This window comes from Morchella sextelata (genome assembly GCF_020137385.1).
Source record: "Morchella sextelata strain SCLS chromosome Unknown scls_3, whole genome shotgun sequence".
NCBI classification, from domain to species: domain Eukaryota; kingdom Fungi; phylum Ascomycota; class Pezizomycetes; order Pezizales; family Morchellaceae; genus Morchella; species Morchella sextelata.
Window position 1 is genome coordinate 3,190,808 of NW_025408618.1, and position 20,710 is coordinate 3,211,517.

The 20,710-nt window shown below is 46.5% G+C and overlaps 8 protein-coding genes across 8 annotated transcripts; 3 read left to right on the forward strand and 5 right to left on the reverse strand.

Moving 5' to 3' along the window:
• Positions 1 to 182: 182 nt before the first annotated feature.
• On the reverse strand, positions 183 to 4,530 carry H6S33_009653 (uncharacterized protein; the record flags this gene model as incomplete). The annotated part of the gene is made up of 6 exons (XM_044841072.1): positions 183 to 412; positions 809 to 2,820; positions 2,891 to 3,272; positions 3,351 to 3,624; positions 3,786 to 3,993; positions 4,358 to 4,530. 6 exons carry the CDS (start codon positions 4,528 to 4,530, stop codon positions 183 to 185), a joined length of 3,279 nt encoding a protein of 1,092 aa, XP_044698468.1.
• A 1,785-nt stretch (positions 4,531 to 6,315) lies between these two features.
• Positions 6,316 to 9,268, forward strand: H6S33_009654 (uncharacterized protein; the record flags this gene model as incomplete). Its single annotated transcript, XM_044841073.1, has 2 exons — positions 6,316 to 6,378; positions 6,509 to 9,268. 2 exons carry the CDS (start codon positions 6,316 to 6,318, stop codon positions 9,266 to 9,268), a joined length of 2,823 nt encoding a protein of 940 aa, XP_044698469.1.
• A 1,278-nt stretch (positions 9,269 to 10,546) lies between these two features.
• H6S33_009655 (uncharacterized protein) lies at positions 10,547 to 11,513 on the reverse strand (the record flags this gene model as incomplete). Its single annotated transcript, XM_044841074.1, has 5 exons — positions 10,547 to 10,693; positions 10,763 to 11,016; positions 11,094 to 11,220; positions 11,325 to 11,383; positions 11,441 to 11,513. 5 exons carry the CDS (start codon positions 11,511 to 11,513, stop codon positions 10,547 to 10,549), a joined length of 660 nt encoding a protein of 219 aa, XP_044698470.1.
• A 316-nt stretch (positions 11,514 to 11,829) lies between these two features.
• On the reverse strand, positions 11,830 to 13,140 carry H6S33_009656 (uncharacterized protein; the record flags this gene model as incomplete). Its single annotated transcript, XM_044841076.1, has 3 exons — positions 11,830 to 12,707; positions 12,781 to 12,968; positions 13,052 to 13,140. 3 exons carry the CDS (start codon positions 13,138 to 13,140, stop codon positions 11,830 to 11,832), a joined length of 1,155 nt encoding a protein of 384 aa, XP_044698471.1.
• A 741-nt stretch (positions 13,141 to 13,881) lies between these two features.
• On the forward strand, positions 13,882 to 14,754 carry H6S33_009657 (uncharacterized protein; the record flags this gene model as incomplete). The annotated part of the gene is made up of 5 exons (XM_044841077.1): positions 13,882 to 13,938; positions 13,995 to 14,009; positions 14,090 to 14,426; positions 14,498 to 14,574; positions 14,638 to 14,754. The coding sequence occupies 5 exons, from the start codon at positions 13,882 to 13,884 to the stop codon at positions 14,752 to 14,754; spliced, it is 603 nt and encodes a 200-aa protein (XP_044698472.1).
• Positions 14,755 to 15,292: 538 nt separating this feature from the next.
• H6S33_009658 (uncharacterized protein) lies at positions 15,293 to 16,035 on the reverse strand (the record flags this gene model as incomplete). The annotated part of the gene is made up of 3 exons (XM_044841078.1): positions 15,293 to 15,737; positions 15,796 to 15,979; positions 16,029 to 16,035. The coding sequence occupies 3 exons, from the start codon at positions 16,033 to 16,035 to the stop codon at positions 15,293 to 15,295; spliced, it is 636 nt and encodes a 211-aa protein (XP_044698473.1).
• Positions 16,036 to 16,721: 686 nt separating this feature from the next.
• Positions 16,722 to 17,273, reverse strand: H6S33_009659 (uncharacterized protein; the record flags this gene model as incomplete). Its single annotated transcript, XM_044841079.1, has 3 exons — positions 16,722 to 16,882; positions 16,937 to 16,996; positions 17,063 to 17,273. 3 exons carry the CDS (start codon positions 17,271 to 17,273, stop codon positions 16,722 to 16,724), a joined length of 432 nt encoding a protein of 143 aa, XP_044698474.1.
• A 425-nt stretch (positions 17,274 to 17,698) lies between these two features.
• On the forward strand, positions 17,699 to 20,108 carry H6S33_009660 (uncharacterized protein; the record flags this gene model as incomplete). Its single annotated transcript, XM_044841080.1, has 8 exons — positions 17,699 to 17,750; positions 17,837 to 17,876; positions 17,963 to 18,204; positions 18,283 to 18,487; positions 18,546 to 19,084; positions 19,150 to 19,447; positions 19,506 to 19,546; positions 19,597 to 20,108. The coding sequence occupies 8 exons, from the start codon at positions 17,699 to 17,701 to the stop codon at positions 20,106 to 20,108; spliced, it is 1,929 nt and encodes a 642-aa protein (XP_044698475.1).
• Between the last annotated feature and the right edge of the window lie 602 nt (positions 20,109 to 20,710).

The window sequence follows — 20,710 nt, forward strand, 5'->3', positions numbered from 1 at the left end:
AGTTGACGGTAAGTGTAAAGGAAAATTTGACCTGAGAATAGTTCAATTCGTACCAAAAAAAAAAAAAAAAAACAGCCTTGCCTCTTTGGATCATATTTAGCTCGTCCAACACATGTCTCGTTCAAAGATACAAAAACATACGCTACCCATCCCGTTCCAGCCAAGTTTTTATTTGCAATAACCTATTTCCCACCCTCACCATCCGCCGCGGTCTGTTGCGGCTGAGTCTGTTGTGGCTGTTGTGGCTGTGGTGGGGGAGCATGTTGCCCACCCTGGTGCTGCTGTTGAGGATGTCCGCCATAATTGTTCCCCCTACCTCCAGGAGGATAATGTCCTTGTGGGCCATGATAATACGGTTGCGGGGGTGGCGGCCCTCCCTGGTGTGGAAGAGGTTGTCCACGCATCATACCCACTGACCCATCGTTAGAATAAGCACCAATTACAAAGTTGGTTGGAACCATCATTGGGATCCCTATCCCACCGCCGCCGTTCCTCCCGCCGCGAGCTCCCCCACTGTGCGTAGGCGTATTCCCCGTCCGACTCCGCTGGAGTGGATATGACGATAGGCTCGTATCGGGAGCCGAAGGGGCGGGAGAAAATGCGGCAAGCGAAGACATAAGAAGTGGAGAAGCAGCAGAGGGTTGAGGAGACAAATGCGAATTGCGGATACGTGGGGATGGGACAGCAACAGGAGAGGCAGCACGACTAACACTAAATTTGGCCGCAGACGAAGAGGGGGCAGGAGGCAGAGAGACAGTGGATTGTGGACGCTGGGGTAACCAATTTTGGCCTTGGAGGAATAACTCACTTTGTTGCTGTCCTTGCCCATATATCGGGCCACCTTGTCCAGGCTGCATTGCATATGGTATCATTTGAGGTCCCGCAGGAGTTCCCTGCGATGACCCTTGGTGCATCATCATAGGAGCACCTCGTCCAGGACTTGGGTATCCTTGTGAACTTGGAGGTGGCGGGGGAGCAGTGCCATTATGCATATAGGCATGAGGTTGTTGAGGTGAATACATTTGGTGGGGTATAAATTGTCCAGGATACGGGATAGGTTGAGGTCCAGGTACCATCATCTGTCCAGCACCAGCAGGACCTCTAAATCCACCGTAGAACTGGCCAACGAATGGGGCACCCGGGCCACCTGGTACATATTGTCCCTGTGGATGGGCAGTATACATAGGCATTTGTGAGTGATGGGCGACTGGGGACTGCTGGTAAGGCGCGAGGGTTGCGTTGTGTAAGTTTGGTGAAGGCATAACAGATGGTGGGATCTGTCGAAGGTGCTGATCTTGCTCGTAGTGCTGGGGCGGGATCGCCAAATGATGTTGAGGCATGTGCGAATGGTGTGGTTGGTGCGATACATGTGGGGGTTGGTTGGCATGAGCCATATGGGGAGGACCCTGTGGATGGTGATGTGGTTGATGGGGGGCAATATGTGGAGGCTGTGGAGAGTGCATGGTACTCGACGCGGAAAGCTCTGTTCTCGCAAACATCTGCACATACTTCTTTTCTTCATTACCTTCGGCTGTTGGCCAGGTTGGAATGGTGTGGAAAGGCATGTCGATGAAATCATTGGAGTTTCCTTTCAAGTACTTCGGATCTGTCTGAACCGGTCCATTATTCTGTCCCGCCTTCATCATCCTTTTGATTGGATTGAAGGAGCTTTTAATAGACTTCCTTTCCTGTTCTGGTTTTGGCTTTTTGTTCCCAAAAAATAGGGATGGGCTTGTGGCCCGAGGTGAGGCATGTGCGGGAGCAGATGTGGTAGGACTTGGGGTAGCAGTAGTGGATGGCCCAAATGTAGGCGTGAAGGTGGCTGCACTGGGATTGGGTCTGAACTCCATCGCCTTTGCACCCGCTCTCATACTCATAGATGCAGGAGATATGGACTTAGGGGCAATGGGAATATTTCCTGCGGCAGGACCGGTTGGGATATTCTGGGGGTGTTCAGGAATAGGTACCGGTGAACGTACATGAGGAAGCTGTTGCCCCCCTTTCTTCGCATCTTGGATTTGTTTCAAGCGAGCACTAAGAAGAGGAGCGGGATGCTGGGCCCTCTGTGGCTGACGTTGCGGCGGAAATCCGTTCAGAAGTTGCTGTTTCACCAATTCATGTTCAGTCGGATTCTTCGCTGCAAAGCTATTTGGAACCGGCTCTCTTGTTCCAGGCAGCTTGGCCGTTTGTGAAGTAGTTGAAGTCGTTGGCGAGACTACCTTAGCAACATTTGCCTTGGCCTTTTCAACAATTTCAGCTTGTTTTTGTTTATCTTTTGCCAATATTGGTACCAAGTCCTGAGGAATTTCAGTTCTAAGAGTGAAATTTACAGAGAATTTCTTAAGCTCCTCTAGTTTTGAAGCCCTATCCTTCTGCTGTAAATCGGCTTTTCTCCTCATGTAGCGTTCTTTCTCATTATTAACAAATTGCTTGAAGTCCTGTGTGAGTTCGGGTATTGGAGGTTGACTTGTTGAAGAGACCTCAGACGTTCCTAGCATTCTCTTAGGTGCGATGATCTCAGGAAGAGTCGACTTCTCTTTTGGTTTATTAGTAGCATCCTCTGACTTTGTGGCTTGAGGCAGATTAATTGTTGGAAGAACAGCTCTTGGTGCCTGCGGCGCCTGCTGCTGTTTCTGCTGTAAAGTTTCTGGACGAACCAGTTGGGAGGATATTATAGCGGGATCATGAGGAGCGCCAGGAACAGTCGGGTGCCCCGTAGGCGCCCTCAAAGCTGGCGGCGTATATCGTGAGTTTATGGCCTGTGTGGCCTGCGCCTGGGCAACACCACCGGCCACAGGATTGCGTTGAACAGCACCGTATCTTCGAAGAACGAGAGAAACAAATGTCAACTTATTGGGTTAGGATTCAGTTGAGAAGCCAACCAACATACCTGTCTTCTTCATCAATTCCGCTATCATCTCCGAGGGCGATATTTCGTTCCTCAGCAACGTGAGGATTCATGCTTGCATTGATGGTTTGACCCTCTATTTCTCTAGCAATTCTTGCTGCTGCTGCTTCACGTTGCTGGTAAAGTGGATGAGCACGATCTAGCTTTGTGGTATAAATATCTTCGTTAAAATCCGATTTAAGACCAAAAAGACGTTCATTTACTTCGAACTGATTCCATCCTTGACCCTGGGAACCAGCCTGAGAACCAGGGGCGGACTCCTCGAGAGAGAGGTTATTAGTAGCTTCATCAGGCTGCCACCTATGGAGCTCTCGTTCCCGCATGGTAAGATTTCCAGAGATATCAGCGTCGGTCCTAAAAGTACCTAGATTGACATCAATGAATATCAGTAAACTAGAGGAATAGAAAGAAAAAAACAGAGACGTCTACAATGCAGATTTACCATTCTGATGATTCGCGTGGCCTTCAGCCTCGCCCAACGCGATCTTTTCTGCGAAGATATCTACGAGATCTCTAGGCTCGAAAATCATAGTTTTCTCTGGGCCACCACCAACATGATCTCCTTCTTCCACCCCATCTCCACTATCGCCCAAAGGAGCTCGAACAAGCTTGACCCATTTCATCACAACACCGATATCATGGTTCTTTGCGTCAGCTCCTACAAGAATACCAGTGTAACGGGCACCAGTCTTGAGAGTTATAGTAATTGTTTTGCCCTATTTGCAATTGTGGATGCGGGTCAGCAAATGCTACTAAGATGCTACCCACAAGAGCACTGCTGAGCTCCCATGGAATGTTTTACTTAGGGGTACTCTGGGCCAAGAGAACATAGTCGAAATAAAAAGTATTAAAAAAAATCTTGGGGTATAGAACCTACAATTAAATTTGCAAGTAAAAAAAGTGTCCTATCATGCATATGCTTATCATGAGTATCGGATTCACCTCCGGGAGGTATAGTTGGGTTCCGCGCCTTCATCGCGGCAGCCTGACTTGGTGTAGGCGATGATGAGGTAACTGCGTTTGTAGAACCCCCATTATATTTTTGATGTGTATTCGCTTGCCAAGGTCCCCGGGAAGCATTCCGTCTAGATATCTATTAGCACTGAATTATATCATAAAGCTCAACATAAAGTTTTCAAGGCTCCGTATAAATGACGTAGGTCGTAAAACAATAAGATGGATATTAGGATAAGAAAAAACCAAAGATGGGAATTAGAAAGCAAGGAAGATAGAGCGATGCTGGCATATAGGTTGGTGAACACAAATAAATCGGGAGATTGGCAACAGGTACAATGTGGGGTCGTGGGGCGAGCCTCAACAAGGTCGAATATTCTCCCAAGAACAACGGCCAAACATAATTACACGGGATACGATGTTTCAATCTCAGAATCGCTCAAAGCAGTACCCAACTTAAGGGTTAAATTCTCGAAAGAAGTGATAGCCGCTTACCTTTGGGCATCAATGGGTGATTGAACTGACCTCCTGTTAGTATTTCCGCCGTTTGAAGTTCCAGAAATTGTGCTCTTCAACTGAGGCCTTGCTGCAGATGCCGAGGCAGCAGACGAAGCACCTGCGGAGGCAGGACCATTGGCCGCTGTAGGAGCGGTTGCCGTAGTGGCCATGTGTGATGTAATGGGTAGTAAGTAACTATTCGTGAAGCTCGTAAATGGGTGAGTAGTGATGAGAACCAAGCTTGCAGGAAGAAAGGTTGAAGAAAAGGAAAGTGCAGCAGATTCGTTGTCGGTAAGGAGGCGAGTCTGAAGGTACTTCTGCTGTTGTTCTTCCCCTCTAGAAGAGTCTAGCTTTTGAAGTGGATGGTGGGGTGTAGAGGGGGCTAGATAGATAGGATAGTAGAGAGGAAGGGTGAAGGTGAGGTGATGGGGGGGGGGGGGGGGAATATGGGGGAGGTTTAGATGGAGGGATGTCAGAGGGTGCGAGCGAGAGACAAGTTTGTTCTTCTCGTTTATGGGTTCCTCGTGCAAAGGCGACAACAACAACAAAAAAAAAAAATCCACGAGCTATCCAAAAGGAACGGCAAAAGGAAAGAAGGGTGGAAAGGTGAAAAGGACCTTAGTAGGAAGAGAGCTTTGAGCGTAGTCTGGGGGCCGATGAGCGCAGCAGCTCTTTCTACCACACCAAGCAACACCAAGCAGCAGCAGTAGCAGCAGCAACAGGTTGGTTTCACCTCTCTCACCTGCCAGTGATATTTTATTTATTTTTTCCACTCAGTCGGGCTTCCTCCAGGTGAGACGATTCCTGCCAAGCCACACCACTGTTAACCAAGCATCTGATACGTCCCAGCATAAATTATCAGCAAGAGCAATAAAGCTATTTCGAAAGCCCTCCTATCTCTAATAATCTGCAGGAGAAATCACTTCCTGGACTATTGTTCTTACGAAAATTTATGTCAAGTCCAGTGCATACGCATTTCAACACCTTGTCTAGCTAGTTTTCATGAGCGCCAAAATTCGAACCCGACACACGACCCGATATTAGCTGCTGAGTAGGCATAATAATGCTGGATCATGCGTTCTAGGCAAATAAACAAGCTGTCGGGGGGTTGTTTGTGTGGGTCATCTGATTGTGCGAATGCTATATGGGCAATATTTCGGGCTGAAGGACCATTCTATCGCTTCGTGTGTAGATATTGGCATAAATATTCTAATTACATATTCCAAACCATTGTTAATCATGTCTGCCTGCAGTACCACAACTGATCTTAATCAACCACAAATAGAAAGAGCTTCAATAAAAACCTCCTGGTGAATGAGATATCCAAGGAGCGCATGAAGTGATGGCCCAAGATTTGCGATCCTGACCACACTAGAAACTTCTGAAATAAGTTCACATAAAAGCTGATACTCAGCCCTGCCAAAGCAACGGGTTCACAATCGATATCAAGCTCGTACCTGGCTGAAGCCTCAGTAAATAGTATACGACCCAGCTACAAGTACGGAGGATATAAAATACCCTATCACCTATAAATCAAAAGCCATAAGAGTGCCTCGGGCTCTTAGGTCTCTGCCTAATCTTCTTTCCTTATCTTACCGTTCTATCTAAGCTGCGGGCGCAGCGCCAGATGTGCTGGAGATACCGGTATGTAAAGTACACCAAGGTAGGGAAACATTGGTCCCTGCAGATGCTTCCAGTGCAGTCGGTAAGCACGAAACTAACCCAACACCATGTCCCAGTAACTAAACCTCAACAGCCACCACGACCACCATCCCCCACTAACCAACCCCCACACTCTCTCTGGCTCCCCCTCCCCGGGTACCAGCTATCTAACCCCTTTCCTCCAACATCTAATGCAATCCGGCTCCCATCGCTCAGGCCTTACAAGATCTCTCACCCCAACATCATCATCATCGGCATCACCATCACATTCACCTACTTTTAGTAACACCTCAATGTCCTCCCAGAACTCAACGGGTTCAGCCAGGAGTCCCCGACAGCAGCGATCTAGAATAAGTGTGAGCTTCATTTTCCTTATTCGATTCGTTCCCTTTACAAGGAATCTTTCTTTAGAGTATTTTAAATAGTAGATGTTTTTGAAACTTCAGTAATGCTCGTCACAAATATTTTTGCTGACTCGAGCCACAGCCGTCTCAACATCTATCTACAATCGAGAAATCCGTTACTCAACTTCTCATCGCAACTAAACAACTTCTTGAAACTCTTACCGCTTGGTCACGGCAGCAAGCCACTGAGGCGGAGGTCTCAGATGTATATGTCCGCCTTGGATCCGAATTTAATTTGGCGTGTCGAGCATTTACGGCCATCGGAGTAGATACAACCGATTTGGGAAATGTACCGGATGCGCTAAGAACGATATTAGAGAGCACTCTGAGTCAAGATGCGAGTCCTCAGAGTCTGGAAGTCTACTTACCGAGGATCAGGGAGATCATTATCAACCTCCTTCATGGACTCAAGAGAAAACAACAAGGCTTACGGCAACATAAAAGTGGGAGGAATACTGCAGAGCTTTCCGGGCCTGCATCTATAGATAGAGGATCCCCACCTTCACAGCAGCCAGCCCAAGCCACGAGGGCAAGAAGTAGAGATGGTTTAGAGGAAGGTAATCCTCCACGCACATCATCTTTACCCGGCGGGAATACAACAGTTCGGGCTTCATCACCGCCAATTCCACCACCTTACACTACCTTGGGGAGAACCTCGGTTTCAACAACCGGGTCTCGAAACTCTCACCAACATTCCGCGTCTATATCATCAAACCTTGCCTCGCCTCCTTTAAATTCAGCTGAAATTCAGCCTACTCCCACGGTTCAAGAGCCTACTAGAAATTCTATACCTCAATATATTCCCCCCTCGCCCCCGCCCCTACCTCCTGCCCAAGATGCTCTTGCAGCCTTGCAGCGAGAAGATCCGTTGCAGCGACGAGCATCTCGCCGGCATTCTGCCTATTATCAAATTGCTAAATTCACTGGGACATCACCGAATGGGGTAGCCATGCTACCAACCAGCAGTAACCTATCTGCCATACCCCGAAATAGTCGTGAATCAAAGGAGCCTTTGGATGCTTTTCGAATAAGGCGTTCATACACGGCCAAATCGATCCCCCGAAGCAATGAAACCTCACCCATGAGAAATGTAAACCGGATATCAGAAGAGCGTGAGCTTGAACCTGATTCGCCCATAGCCCAGGTGTCCGAGAGGAAAAATGGACCCGCGGTTCCTGCTAAAGATGATGAACCCATTCGAAACCAGCCCTCTCTCGGAATTGAAACTGGTGCATTCCCTCCACCACCTCCGCAAAAAGACGATGTATCAGAAGATGTACCCCTCAGCGCCCCAGTAAATGAGCCTGAGGCGGAAGTTGTTCCATCATCACCCAAACCTATTGCTCGAAGGGATTCCTCGCCACCTCCTCCTACAAAAGACCTTACTTTATTTTTACAACTTGGTCGGTCAATCAAGAAAGTCCTTGTTGCCGATGGGGCGGATGAGTTATCTTTGACCTCGTTACGTCTTCTTTTTATTTCAAAGTTTAATTACAGCCCTCCCTCTGGTGAAGACTTTCCTGAGATCTACCTCCAAGACCCTGTCTCTGGGGTACGATATGAGCTGGAAGATTTAGGAGACGTAAAGGACAGGGCGGTTTTATGCTTAAATATTGAAGTTCTTGATGAGGTTAAACGCCATATCGATGATGGAATAGGTGGTTTAAAGAAACTGGTAGACGGATTGCGAGGGTCTATGGAAGGACAAAGTTTGCAAATCACTAGGGTAGCAGAACGCCAGGAGGAGGCCGCCAAAAAGATTGCCGAGCTTTCTGTGGCTGTTCCTGTTTCTACCCCGATAACTTTGTCACCACATTCGTTTCCTAGTTCATCAACACCAGGGGCCACTACGAAGCATGATAACACTGCTCAGTTAATCGAACTTCGAGACCTCAGGAAAGATTTGGCAGTGTTGCGGCAGGTCTATTCCACCTTTGTCGCTGATATCAATACATCCATGTCAACTATCAAAACTAAAGCCAGCGCCGTGAAAACTGTTGCTGCTCAGCCTAAGCTCAGTCCGAATGAAGGTCGCACCTACGTTGAAAATGGGAAGAAGACTCTTGGGACGGATGCAGATGCACTAGTAAATAGGGTTGACGACCTTCAAGATACAGTGGAAGATCTACGGAAAGATGTTGTACAGCGCGGTGTCCGTCCTCTAGCACGCAATCTCAACCAGGTCAAGAAGGAGATCGCGCAGGCCAGGGCAGAACTCAAGAAGATGGCAGACTACATCAAGAGAGAGAAGCCTGTGTTTAGGAGAGTTTGGGAAAAGGAGGTTGAGCTTGTCTGCCAGGAACAAGATTTCTTCAATATGCAAGAAAACCTAATCGAGGACCTACAAGACGACCTAGACAAAGCATCACAGACGTTCCAGCTCGTCGAACAGTGCACTGAGCAGCAGTTCAAAAACGGTTCCGTCCCCGGCTCAGGCGCATTAAGATCGACCAGCAGAGGCCTTCCTGTTGGGTTGGTACACCCTGATGATAGGCTTGACCCAAGTGAAGCCAAGGACTCCATTCTCAGCGAAGTTCGTGCTCTGCAACCTAATCACGAGGGCAGATTGGAGGCGATCGAGAGGGCAGAAAAACTTAGACAGAAGGATCTTGAAGGGAGAATTCCAGAATTTCAGAAGGAACTTGGCGAATTTGTGGAAGAAAATAAGTTAAAGAAGGCCGGCGGCGTAGATGAGGTAGAAAGGCTACGTATGGCAAGGGACGAGAAAGTCAGGAAAGAAGTTTGGGAACGGAAGAAGCAAATGGAGGAGGAGGAGCGGGCCAGGGAGGAGGAGGGAAGCGACGAGGAAGAGGATGATGAAGAATCCGAAAATGGCGAGTGACAGGCTACTGCGGATAGTTCGGAGGGATTGGCATGAAACTCCGAAGAGTATAAGCAACTAGGTTCATTTTTTATTTAAAAATCGAAGGTTGTATGTGCCTTTATTGTGGGGATATGTCCAATCCATGGGAAAATGTTTTATTTAGCGCCTTCTACCCATCGTAATAGGCTATGTACCTACACGCGTTGCTCTCTCACATACCTATTCTCATTTCAGGAGAGCCTCTGGTTCTTGTCCTACTCCTCTTTTATCTGTCTAATATCTCTTAGCTTACGTGTTTGTGGTCTCATTGCATTTTCGTGGTTCTTTGGGCAGGTCATCTCTTTTCTTTATTTTCTTTTTTCTTTTTTGGTCTCGGGATTGGAGCGAATGCGGGTTGGGATAACGGGAAGGAATAACGATAGTTCTGAGATTCATACAGTAAATAAATGGTTTCACTAAGACGTACTGCCTAACAATTCTTCTCCCTTCGTTTGTTGCCATCGAGTGATCATCTATGAAGTACATATATTTTGTCAATTCATTTATTGTGTGCAGCCTAGAGGCTATTAAAACGTACATGAAGTACATGTATGTACATGTATACAACTACGTGTAAACAACCCCCTATAGTCTTAACATGCCCCCCAGTGAAAACTCGTGATAAGTATTATGGATAATCTGAAGGAGGGGGGTTAGTTGGTTTATGAGCTATCTATCGATTGGTAAAACAATAGATATCAAGCTGTACGAAGAACTAGATCTATGATGCAAAAGTACCGTATGCCCTTTAAGTCAGCAACTTCGCAATAATTCAGTGAATCTATACTAATGCATCGTCTGACGAAATCATGGTGCAAATGGCTTTACTGTATGTACTTTTACACTAAGCTTTTTAAATACGCAGGTATTTCTCCGAAAACCTATTTAACACCACCACTTCAACCGCAGACCTGACCCGGGGCTTGGGTTATTTTAGCGCCCCGCCCCAAGTATCCACTGCCAGGGCACTGAAGTGTCAAGATAACCTTGATGGAACAAAAGCAACCACAAAAGGGATTATATTGATGTAAGGTCTTAGGTTCGGATCAGAATCCTGTTGATCTCTAGACCGTATTACTACAGTTTTCCGGTTTGGAAGGTGTTTACCGTAGCCCCGTCATTTCCCCGCCATGATCATTGGCGTTTGGTAATCCATATGAAGGCAGTAGGTACATTCATTTAAGCAGCTATTGGCCTATAAAAGATAGAAAGAGAAAGTGGAAAGAGTGTAAAAAATGCGTAAAAACCCTTCCTAGGTTACATGAAGTCATCATAAAAGTCAGCATCCCTTTTATCATTGGAATTCTCCTCCAACGCATCCTCTGTAAAGACGTCGTCATAGGCATGGTCCTTCTGCCATGCCTTCTCCCTTCTCTCCTTCATTACTCTAGCCTCTTCCTTCTTCTATACTACTGTTAGTCCAAAAAGTTCTCTCTCCCTTAAAAGGAAAAGAAGAAGAAAAACAGCCCCTACCCTTTCTAGCATCAATTTCTTCTCCCTGTTTCTAATAGTCTTGTCTCTCTCCTCCCTCTCCGCCGCAAGATCCGGGAACTTCTCGGTCTTGGTTTTATTAAGTCGGTTGATGATAGCGTTCGTGCGGGCTTCAACAAGGACTTTTTTGACCTTCCGTTGGTCCTTGAACCCGACCTGGCCGACAGCCATGGAGCCGTCCTTTTTGAGATTGGACCACGGAGTGTAAACTATATTAACATTGTCTTTTTTATTTCCTGTACGTAGAATAACCATTATTGCTTAGCGGTAGAACAGTGGAGTGAAACCGACGAGGACTAGTTTGTAGACAGACCCTCAATTGAGTTTGCCTTTGTGAGCTGGCAGCAATCGACCAGTAGCTCTGGGCTAATATCTTCCCAGCTCTGCCCTTCTTTGAGTCGTAGGTAAATATGCGCCGATGAGAGCTTATCCGCGTGGAACTGTGGCCGTCAGTCATATATCCTATCTACCGCCGAATGCAGAAATTGCGTACCCTGAGCACTGCGTTAACCTACATCTGAATGAGAGCTTGATAAAGAGTAACGATCGTGAGAGTAACATACCAAAGATCTTCGTCCCACCCATACTTGATCAACTCTTCATCTACTCTGGGTCAGCCCTACACAACTTTCCTCCAAGCTTCGGCAGTGCAGGACTTACTCTCAACCTTATCCTTCCCCATGTAAATGTACGCGGCCGGGTCAACCACATTCGACGTAAAGTAATACACCATCTTGAATTCTCTCCGCGCAAAAACAAAAAACAAAGAAAAATGGTGTTTGTGGAAGCTGTTGGCCTAAGTTCAACTTTGGCGGGGTAAAAAGCACTTATCATGCGGCTCAACTTGCAACACGTGAAAAATGTGAAATATGCCTGCCGATTCTAATCTTAAACACGGAACTAAACGTAATAAGGTACCTATGCCAATTTCATACAGGTATTGAAATAATTTAAGGTCATTATCTAAATACAAAAGGGCCCGGATGCATGCACCCCGCTCCCACTTTCTCATATTTACTGTTAACTTTTTTGGATCATAAGCAAGTTATTTAACATTTATAACCAGCCTCCGTCAAACTCGCTCTTAAGGCATCCAGTGCCTTGTTGATATGTCCCAAATCCCCATTCATAACACTCACACCCATGTGTCCAAATCTGAAATATTTTGTCGCAATCTCCTTGTGCAGACCTCCTGCGAAGATAACACCCTTTGCCAGTAGCTTTGGTAGGAGATCTGGCGCACCTACACCCTCAGGTAGGTATATAGCCGTCATACCATTCGCCTGGCACTCGGGACTTTCGGCAAGTTGCTTCAATCCCATTTCACCGATGGCCTTCTTGATTATTCCACTAACTTCTTTATGTTTCGCAAATCGCTCTTCCATGGGAATGGAGGTAATTTGCTTGAGGGATGTGTGAAGACCGCGGATGAGCTGAGGAGAGGGAGTGGCAAAGTAAGAAGGTTTCTTAGCCTCGTAATTTCGCATTATTGGTAGCCAGTTTGCGAAAGATGCGAAGTATGAGCTTGGTGGAGTTGATCTAGTGTTGAACCTTTCAATTGCTTTCCCGCTGACCATGAGTATACACAGTCCAGCCGGAACACCAATTGCTTTCTGCGAAGCGGTGAGAACAACATCAATGCCCCAGTCATCGAAGCGGATCTCCTCGCAACCGACAGAACATACACCATCCACTATGACAAGTGTATCCGGTGAAACCCTATGTACAAGCTCGGCGATAGCTTTGACATCTGAGAGAACACCGGTGGAAGTGTCAGTGTGAGTGATAGTGATAAGTTTGTAAGACTTTTCTTTCAAGGCGACTTCAATCTCGGCGAGAGAGGGACGGGAGCCGATGGGAGCTCTTAATTGGGTAGGGTTTGCGCCATAGGTAGAAAAGCAGGTGGAGAATGAATCGCCAAAGTATCCTATTCATGCTCGCTCGATATCAGATAACCCCGGAACAACATTTTTGGTTGCTTGATAATGGAGAACACATACCTGTGTGCAGGACTAAGACATCTTCTCCCCTCTCTACCAAGTTTGCCGCCACGAAATCCCACCCCAATGTCCCAGATCCAGAAACAGCGAATGACTGCGCTGAGGGATCGGTGCTCAAGAACAGTTGCCTTAGCATCGACAATGTCTCGCCGAATACATTTACAAAGGTAGCACCGACATGGCTCTCACTAAAACAAACGAAGAAAACCGAGTATTAGCCACCAAGCCAAGATCGAGTGAGTCACGGTGATTGAATTGGAGAGCGACATACCTAGGATGAGACAACGCCATAAGAACATCATCATCAAATTCGATGGGACCAGGAATAAGAAGGGTTGGATGGGCAGCTTGAGAAGACATTCTGAATGGTGGTGCAGTAGTTGTGCAAGTTGTGGGAGGACAGGACGCAGGACGATCAGGAGGAGGAGATGCAGAGGAGAGATGCCTGTTGATGAGGGACAGGCGGGGAGAGGATCGTGCAGCCAGTTTGAATGAGTGTGGCGGTAATAGCCGGGCAAGGCAATGTGGGGGATACTTAGGGCAAAGAAGAAGGGGGGCTACGGGGATGAACCGAGGCTATCTGGGTGTGTTGGGGTGCGAGTGTGGTGTGGATAGGCGGATTTTGTGTGTGGAGAGGGGCGGATTGGCGGGGTAGGCGGGAAGCGCGTACCTGGGATGGACGGGTGGATGGATGCTTGTGTTGAGAGGTGCGTGTGGGTGTGTGGATGGTGCGTGCGTGCGTGAATGTATGTAATGTTTGAGGGCGAGGAGGATCTTGCACCCCTAAAAGCCGACTCCGGACTCCGGTGACGACATCCGAAAACCCCGAAGAGCCTCACGAGCTGTAACACAGCTACATGTAGTTAGCTAGGGTGAAGTGTGCCGGGTAACCATCCAACTGCGACCCCACAATCAGACACGGGAGCTCAGGGACAAGAGCTCAGGAACAGACAGAAATTGACGAATTAAGTACGTTTAGTGAGTTGCAGAGCTATCTCCTTTTATAGAAATTGTCAACAATGGCTGACTTAATAAAAAAGAAGCAACTACTCTAAACTCCTTCCTATCACTCTACTCACAACCTACGTATATTTCCAATCAATGGCATCTCGTCTAGTTCTCTGCATCGGAGACCTCCATATCCCAGACAGAGCTCCAGTAGTCTCCCTCCACTCCAAGCTTGTTGGTGGAATAGCTTCTAATCTTGTGTTCAGGATATCCCGGCGAAGGTCTTACCCTACCCCCAAGCTCCCCAAGCTTCCCCGACTCAGACCAGCCATCTAAGACCAGCAACTGACACCCCCTCTAGTTTCGTAAACTTCTCTCTCCCGGTAAAATCGGCCAGATCCTCTGTCTAGGAAACTTGACCGACAAAGAAACATACGACTTTCTACGTTCAACTGCGCCTGACCTTCAAATTGTCAAAGGTGATTTCGACGTCGACGCAACAAACCTTCCCTTATCGAAAGTTGTAACCCACGGTAATCTGCGCATTGGGTTCACGCATGGGCACACCATTATCCCACAGGGTGATAGTGATAGTCTGTTGATCGAAGCTAGGAGACTGGACTGCGATGTACTAGTTTGGGGAGGGACACATCGATTCGAAGCCTATGAGCTGGAAGGCAGATTTTTCATCAACCCAGGTAAGTGGGTCACGGAAGAAAGTCGGGGGGGAATAGGAATCTAGCGCGGGTGACTGATAGAAAATGAATAGGCTCGGCAACAGGAGCCATATCGGGCGGATGGGTCTCTGAAGAGGAGCCTATTATTCCAAGTTTCTGCTTGATGGACGTATGTTCTAATCGTTTTGCCGCAGCTTTTCATGCTGTTACTAAACTACAAATTCATTTATAGGTTCAAGGCAGTGTCCTAGTCCTCTATGTCTACCAGCTCCGCACCGACGAAAAAGGCAATGAGAGTGTCGGAGTAGAAAAGGTCACCTTCAGAAAGAACGGCGAGACCGCATCATAGAAGAAGAGATGGTTTCTTGGTGGTATGGTGAAGGACTTACCATGTATGAGGGTTGAAAAATTAGACTTCTAGTAATAGTGCTAGGTATTATGTTTGTGTGAGCGAGTACTGTGAGTGGCCTGTCATGGTTGAGACAGGTCTGTATATTTAACACCCCTTCCTTTTTATTATTAGTTTTTACGGCAAAATCTGAATACCCGGCGTATGGTGGATTTGGTGTTCGAGATTCATCGGATCCCAGTTGACTTTGAGTATGGTACTTGACATCAATTAGTCTAGACCGCTGTACGCTAGTTATCACGGGCTATCACTCGATCGGCCTCTCCAAAGCGAATTTTTATTGCTGAATCCTAATCATTGACACGTAAAACATTGCATGCAACACACTTCAAGATATTATCTCAGAGCAACAATATTAATGCTTCTTGTTGGGAATTACATGTAGATTGTTATAAGCTGAAACTTTTCGTGAATTTGAGTGATATCCCAGTGCTTAATGCAATAACGCCTGTGAAATCATTGGTTTACATTCCCCAAATTAAAATCCTTGATTATGACCTCCCATTCCCATCGCCCCATAATTGACTCCAGCGACAAGATTTTTATGATCTGCTGGATTGGCAGCAGCTTCATAATTCGCTACCACCGCCTCCTTTCGCAATTCCGTCCATGTTCCCTTGAATCCTAGATAGCTCAACTTTGTGACTTCCCCGCCCTCGTCCTCATCGTCGCTAGCTTCTTCCGAGAAGTTCTTCTCAAAAAATAGTGTTAAAGAGTGAGTATTCTGAAACAAGGCCCTCTTAACCGGCATCTCAATAACGTCTCCGGTTAGAGGCAGCTCGAGTGTTTGTGTAGCCTTTAGATCGGCAGCGGAGGAGAAATCGAGGTCGTCGCGATTAATAAAGATTTTCACCGTCTTGGGAGCAGTCGACCCCGGGGGTGAGCGGACGATGATCGAGTGTAATTTCACAGTGCCCGTAAAACTTTTGTTTTATTTGAGTCAATACAAAGTTCTCTTTGAAGGAACGAAGATTCACGAACGGGATAAACATGAGTAGCTGCTCGTCAACATCACTCTCAAGAAAGACGTTGCTATCGAGACGCTCATCCCAAGTTTTTTTAACAATTTTCATGCCAGCGCCTGGAACAGTTTCATTGAGGGTGGTGATTTTGTCAAATTCGATGTGCTGGTAAAGAGAAGATTGGAGTGCGGGAGTTAAATCATCTGTATATATTAAATTTGGTTTGTTAGCTAGCTATATCTAGCTGTTCACGATGCATAATTGGGAGAAGGGGCTGGGCTTGCCAGAGTGATCATGGCCCCCGGGACCATGGGAATGGGAATGATCATCATGATCGTGTTCATCATGACAAGAGTGGGAATGTGAATGATCAGCCATGATATTGTTTTCGAATGTTTTATCTCTGCTGATTTGGGTGGTTTGAGTGGAGAGTTTTCAATCAAACGAATCTGCAAAATGTGGGGTACAGGGTCTGATGTCATCAGCCACAGCTATTTATTTTCATGCAGGTCATCCCGCGTGGAACCGGAGCTTAGCGATGCGCGCCCTGAAGTATGCAAGACGAGATGAGGCTTCCTATGGATTCAATTCTCTAATACTCTAGAGTAGAGCTGAGTACCTACAGCCGTACCAGTGGACTAATTCGTGAGATACTGACCAATAAGCTTCCGGTTATTAAAAGACCATCATTTCTGAAATATGTATACGAATGTTTTCCAATATCAAACAAGAACCTTTATTTTAACTACATATCAAAATAGCTGTTTGGTTTATCTCATCCAAAAGTAAGTTTAGTATAATCCAAGTTAACTATCAGCACGAAAGTGCGTTAAATTTACCGTATACTCCATACTCCAGGCCCAATGCGTCCCTATGAAACTCCTCTAAGAAAATGCTCGTGATTGATATTCGTCATCTCATTACACCAATCTATACGCCTTCAAATCACTTTTGCGGAAGTACTGGAATTCTGACCAAAGTCTGTGGCATTGGAACACCGTTCTCGTCTCGCCGTAGTCCGTCATGTTCTTCCTGTTTTTCTTGTTTTGGCTTCGGCGCAAATGGGTTGTCCTCTTCGGCTTCTTCTTTAGGTTGGGGAATTTTTGCTGCGGCTCTGTGTCAGTGTCAAGCTTGTAACGCAACCCAAGATAAGATATTACAAGAAGCCATAGCAATTGCCCTGAGAACATTATGCCAATTCGACAAAACCGCAGCAACAGCTATATAAATCTATATATCAGCCTTGAATAACCTCAGTGTCTATATCAGGCTTGGTGGGTAGGTACCCTCGGTTCCGTCAGTCAACGTTGCGAGCTTTCCCTCCAATTCTTCCATCTGCTTCGCTAGCCCAGCGGATAGATCTCGCAGCGCCATCAAACTCTCAAGTTCCTGCTTCTTCTCATTTATCCTCGCCATCAGGGCTGGTGACCCCGAGGCGGAGGTTGAAGCAGAAGGTTGGCGAAAGTGCTGGGAGTAGCGATTTGGATAGTTCGACATTGCTTCCAACAATCGATCAATGGGGGGGTGTACGCTCTCTTGTTTCTTTAAGAGATACTCCCTTGTATTTGTAGAGTATTTCTGTCTTTATGCAGGGGTTTGAGCGTAGTAAGTGAGGGGGTTAATATTCAAATGCCTACTTCCCGTTGCTAGAAGTCAGAGGTGGGGCAGGCGGTTGCCATGGATTCAACGCGTCGCGGATCTGAACACACAAAAGAGCTCCCACTTGCCCAAATTCGGTTAAATGTCAACAGACAGGCACCTTTCCTCGATCTCCTCCCTCACCCACCACTCATCATCCACCATTCATACATAATCCCTATCAATCGATATCCCCTCCTCGTGACCTAGGCTTCTTCCTTTTTTTCTATTTACAGGATCATCACTAGCACCCATCTACATCTGATCTATACATCGCAGTGTTCATGGCCAGATTAAACGACCCGCCCCAACCAGGGCAAGAATCTCTCGAAGCAAGTACGTTGTTTCATCCCTCAAACCTTTGTTCTCACCGCTCATGAGATATATCCTCGAAGACACAACACGCTAACCAAAACCTATAGTAAAGAAAAGATATATTCGTCAGAACCGTGAGATCGCCAGGTTCGTTATTCGTAAACACTTTTATTTATGCTATCGATTTAGTATTTCGAGATTTTTGACCAGGTGTCTTGTTTGGTTGTTTACAGGGTTAACTCCACACAATCCACCAAGATTCGTAGCCTCGAAACCGAAACGACCCGGCTACTCACCGAAAACATTGATCTGCGGGAGCAGGTCATAAAGCTTCAGGCCCAGTTGGACAGGCGTGAACGGGGTAAGGCCGTGATCGAGAATGTCGAGGCTACCAAAAGGCAGTTAGAGGGGAAGGTAGCCGAGATGCAGGAGCTTCTAGCTAGTCTAGGGAAGGCTATTACAGTATCACCGAGAGGTACGATTTTCCAAATTCTTATCCTAAAGCTCCATTACACTAGTATAAGTTATTGATTCGGGATCTTCGTTTCTATAGTAAAGCCACAGCCGAAACAAAAAGCGCATATAGTTTCGCCAGATCAAACGACATACAGGAGAGGGCTCAGCTTCAGCTTCAGCGAGGCCATGAGGACTGAGGACAATCTTCCTGCAATTTCTGAAGATTCCCGGCGAAGCAGTCTTAACGTCGAGGAACCCCGACGAACCAGTCTTGGCAGTGAAGATAGAAGGAGTAGTCTTAAGTAGATACCAACATTCTTTATTCCTTATACCATGACTTGAATCGCTAACAATATATAGCTTCGAGGAAATAATAACATTATTACCACCACGGGCCGATGATGCAGAGTCAGATGAAGATCTTAAACCACCCACATCTAGCATGCTTGAAATCCGTTCAAAACGAAGAAGGGATAGCACCCGTCCAACCGAGGTGGAAGCCACAAAATCAACTGCCTCATCCAGAAATCAACTCATGGTAGACACACCATCAGAAAAACCTAAGAAGAGAAGATTTGAAGATAGAGATCAGGCACAAGATATTGAGACTCCTTTGAGTCTCGATTTTAAATTCACGAGACACCCACAAAGAGCTGCGGATGTGCCGAAAATTCGAGCGGAGGCCCAAAAACCAACTGTATCGATGTCTCATGTTAATGAACTCGATCATGACATACCAATGAAGGAAGTTGATGAGATGGTCGAGGTCGAGAAGATCGTTGAGACCGGGAAGCGAGCCGTAAAAATGGATATTATCGAGAAAAGGGATCCTGTTCCTATCAGAGAGACTGTGACTTTAGGCGCCACTCCCGCCATTGGCCGAAGAGCACTGGGTCCCAGTAAGTTTAGATTCCTCTTGCTCCTCTGCACAATAAGTGTGAAGGCGATTCTAACGTGTCTGCAGAAAGCACGAATTCGGATCCATTCAATTCGCCTCAGAAGCATATCAAAACTGCCCTTCCAAAAGAGAAAGATCTCGAGAAACCAGAGAAGACAGAACTACCACCACAAAAGATCAGGACCTATCGCGATTCGAATACGGAACCCCCCTCGGCGGATGTGGAAACAGGTGGTACAGGAAGACCTTCGAGGAGATCGAAGGCCAATAATGTCAACTATGCTTTACCAAACCTACGAGACAAAATGAGGAGAGAAGATAGACCAGGTGAAACAGGAAAAAGTGAAGGAAGGACTGCGAGAAGGTCCACTGCTGGCCGGTTGAAGAATAAAGATAGCTCGGAGGAATTAATGGTCAAGAAGGATGTGTTTGCTGAGGGGGAAGATATCTTTGGCAATCAATGGTTAGCGTCATTGCCCCAGCCAACAACTTTGACTGTTGACGCGGTAGAAGAGCCTAGGAAACCCAGGGAGACTGGAATTGGCGGGCTTTTGGACAAGAGATCGGGACGTGACAATGGAGAAATGGAGCTACCGGAAACTGTTATGACATATAGAAAGAGGAGGGCGAGTAATCTTCATCAGGGGACTTTAATGGACCTGGAAAATGATGCAACGTCAGGGAGATTGCAAACTACAGCGCCGACTGAATCGAGGCGGAAAACAGTATCATTTGATCCAGAAAGCACTCACGGCGGCGAAGAAGGTCAATCGCGAAACCGCGAAAGCGCAAGTTCAAGGAGAAGGAGCGGTACCCATAGCAACCTAGCGTCATCATCCTCGCAGGTAGAACTAGCGGGTGATGAAGTTGTGCGAAGTTCACGGAGGACCAGTTTAGGAAACTCCACGAAAGGCGTTCGGAGTGCAAAGAGCACTAACAATATGGGTGACGAAACTGAATTTGACAATAATCATCCTGTAATGGCGACTGGGACTTCGAGCAGAAGACGAAGCATGATGCTTTGATCCCCTATCCGTGTCTTTTGGAGAATTTCCAGGTTTTTGTGATCGCTACCTTGAATACGAGTTAATTTGTATACTTCTATAATCTGCCTTGGTTCTCCGGTTGTGTTTTATGTCATGACTACCATTTGGCCATGGCTTTTTATCTTTATTTTCCTTATTCGGTTAATAATGAATCTGTATTATGACATGGGAATAGTTATGGGTTTCTTTCTTTTTGTTAGCGGGCGCGTTTGGTTTCTTTTTTTTTTTTACTACTATTTTGGTTTTCAACACTATTCTGGTAACTCAACATTTCCCGTGAAGTAGGTAGAACCCCTCTAGGTTTCTTCACGGCCTTTGTTTTTTGTGTAATTACATAATGTATTTATGGTGGACACGCCTTGTCATGCAGGTTGGAGGGTTCATCCGCGGATTAGTCGAACAGAGGGCTGACGAAAGGAGTGAAGTGCAGCTTGAGGATTGTTATCAAATTATGTATAGTCCGTAAAGATGTATTGTGGAGCTGTGGGGGTCTTTTTCTTGTAACTTTTGAGATGTTGGGGCTAGTATGAATTTACTTCATAGCTTATCACTCGGTGTCTTAGTCTACAGACACTCCAGCA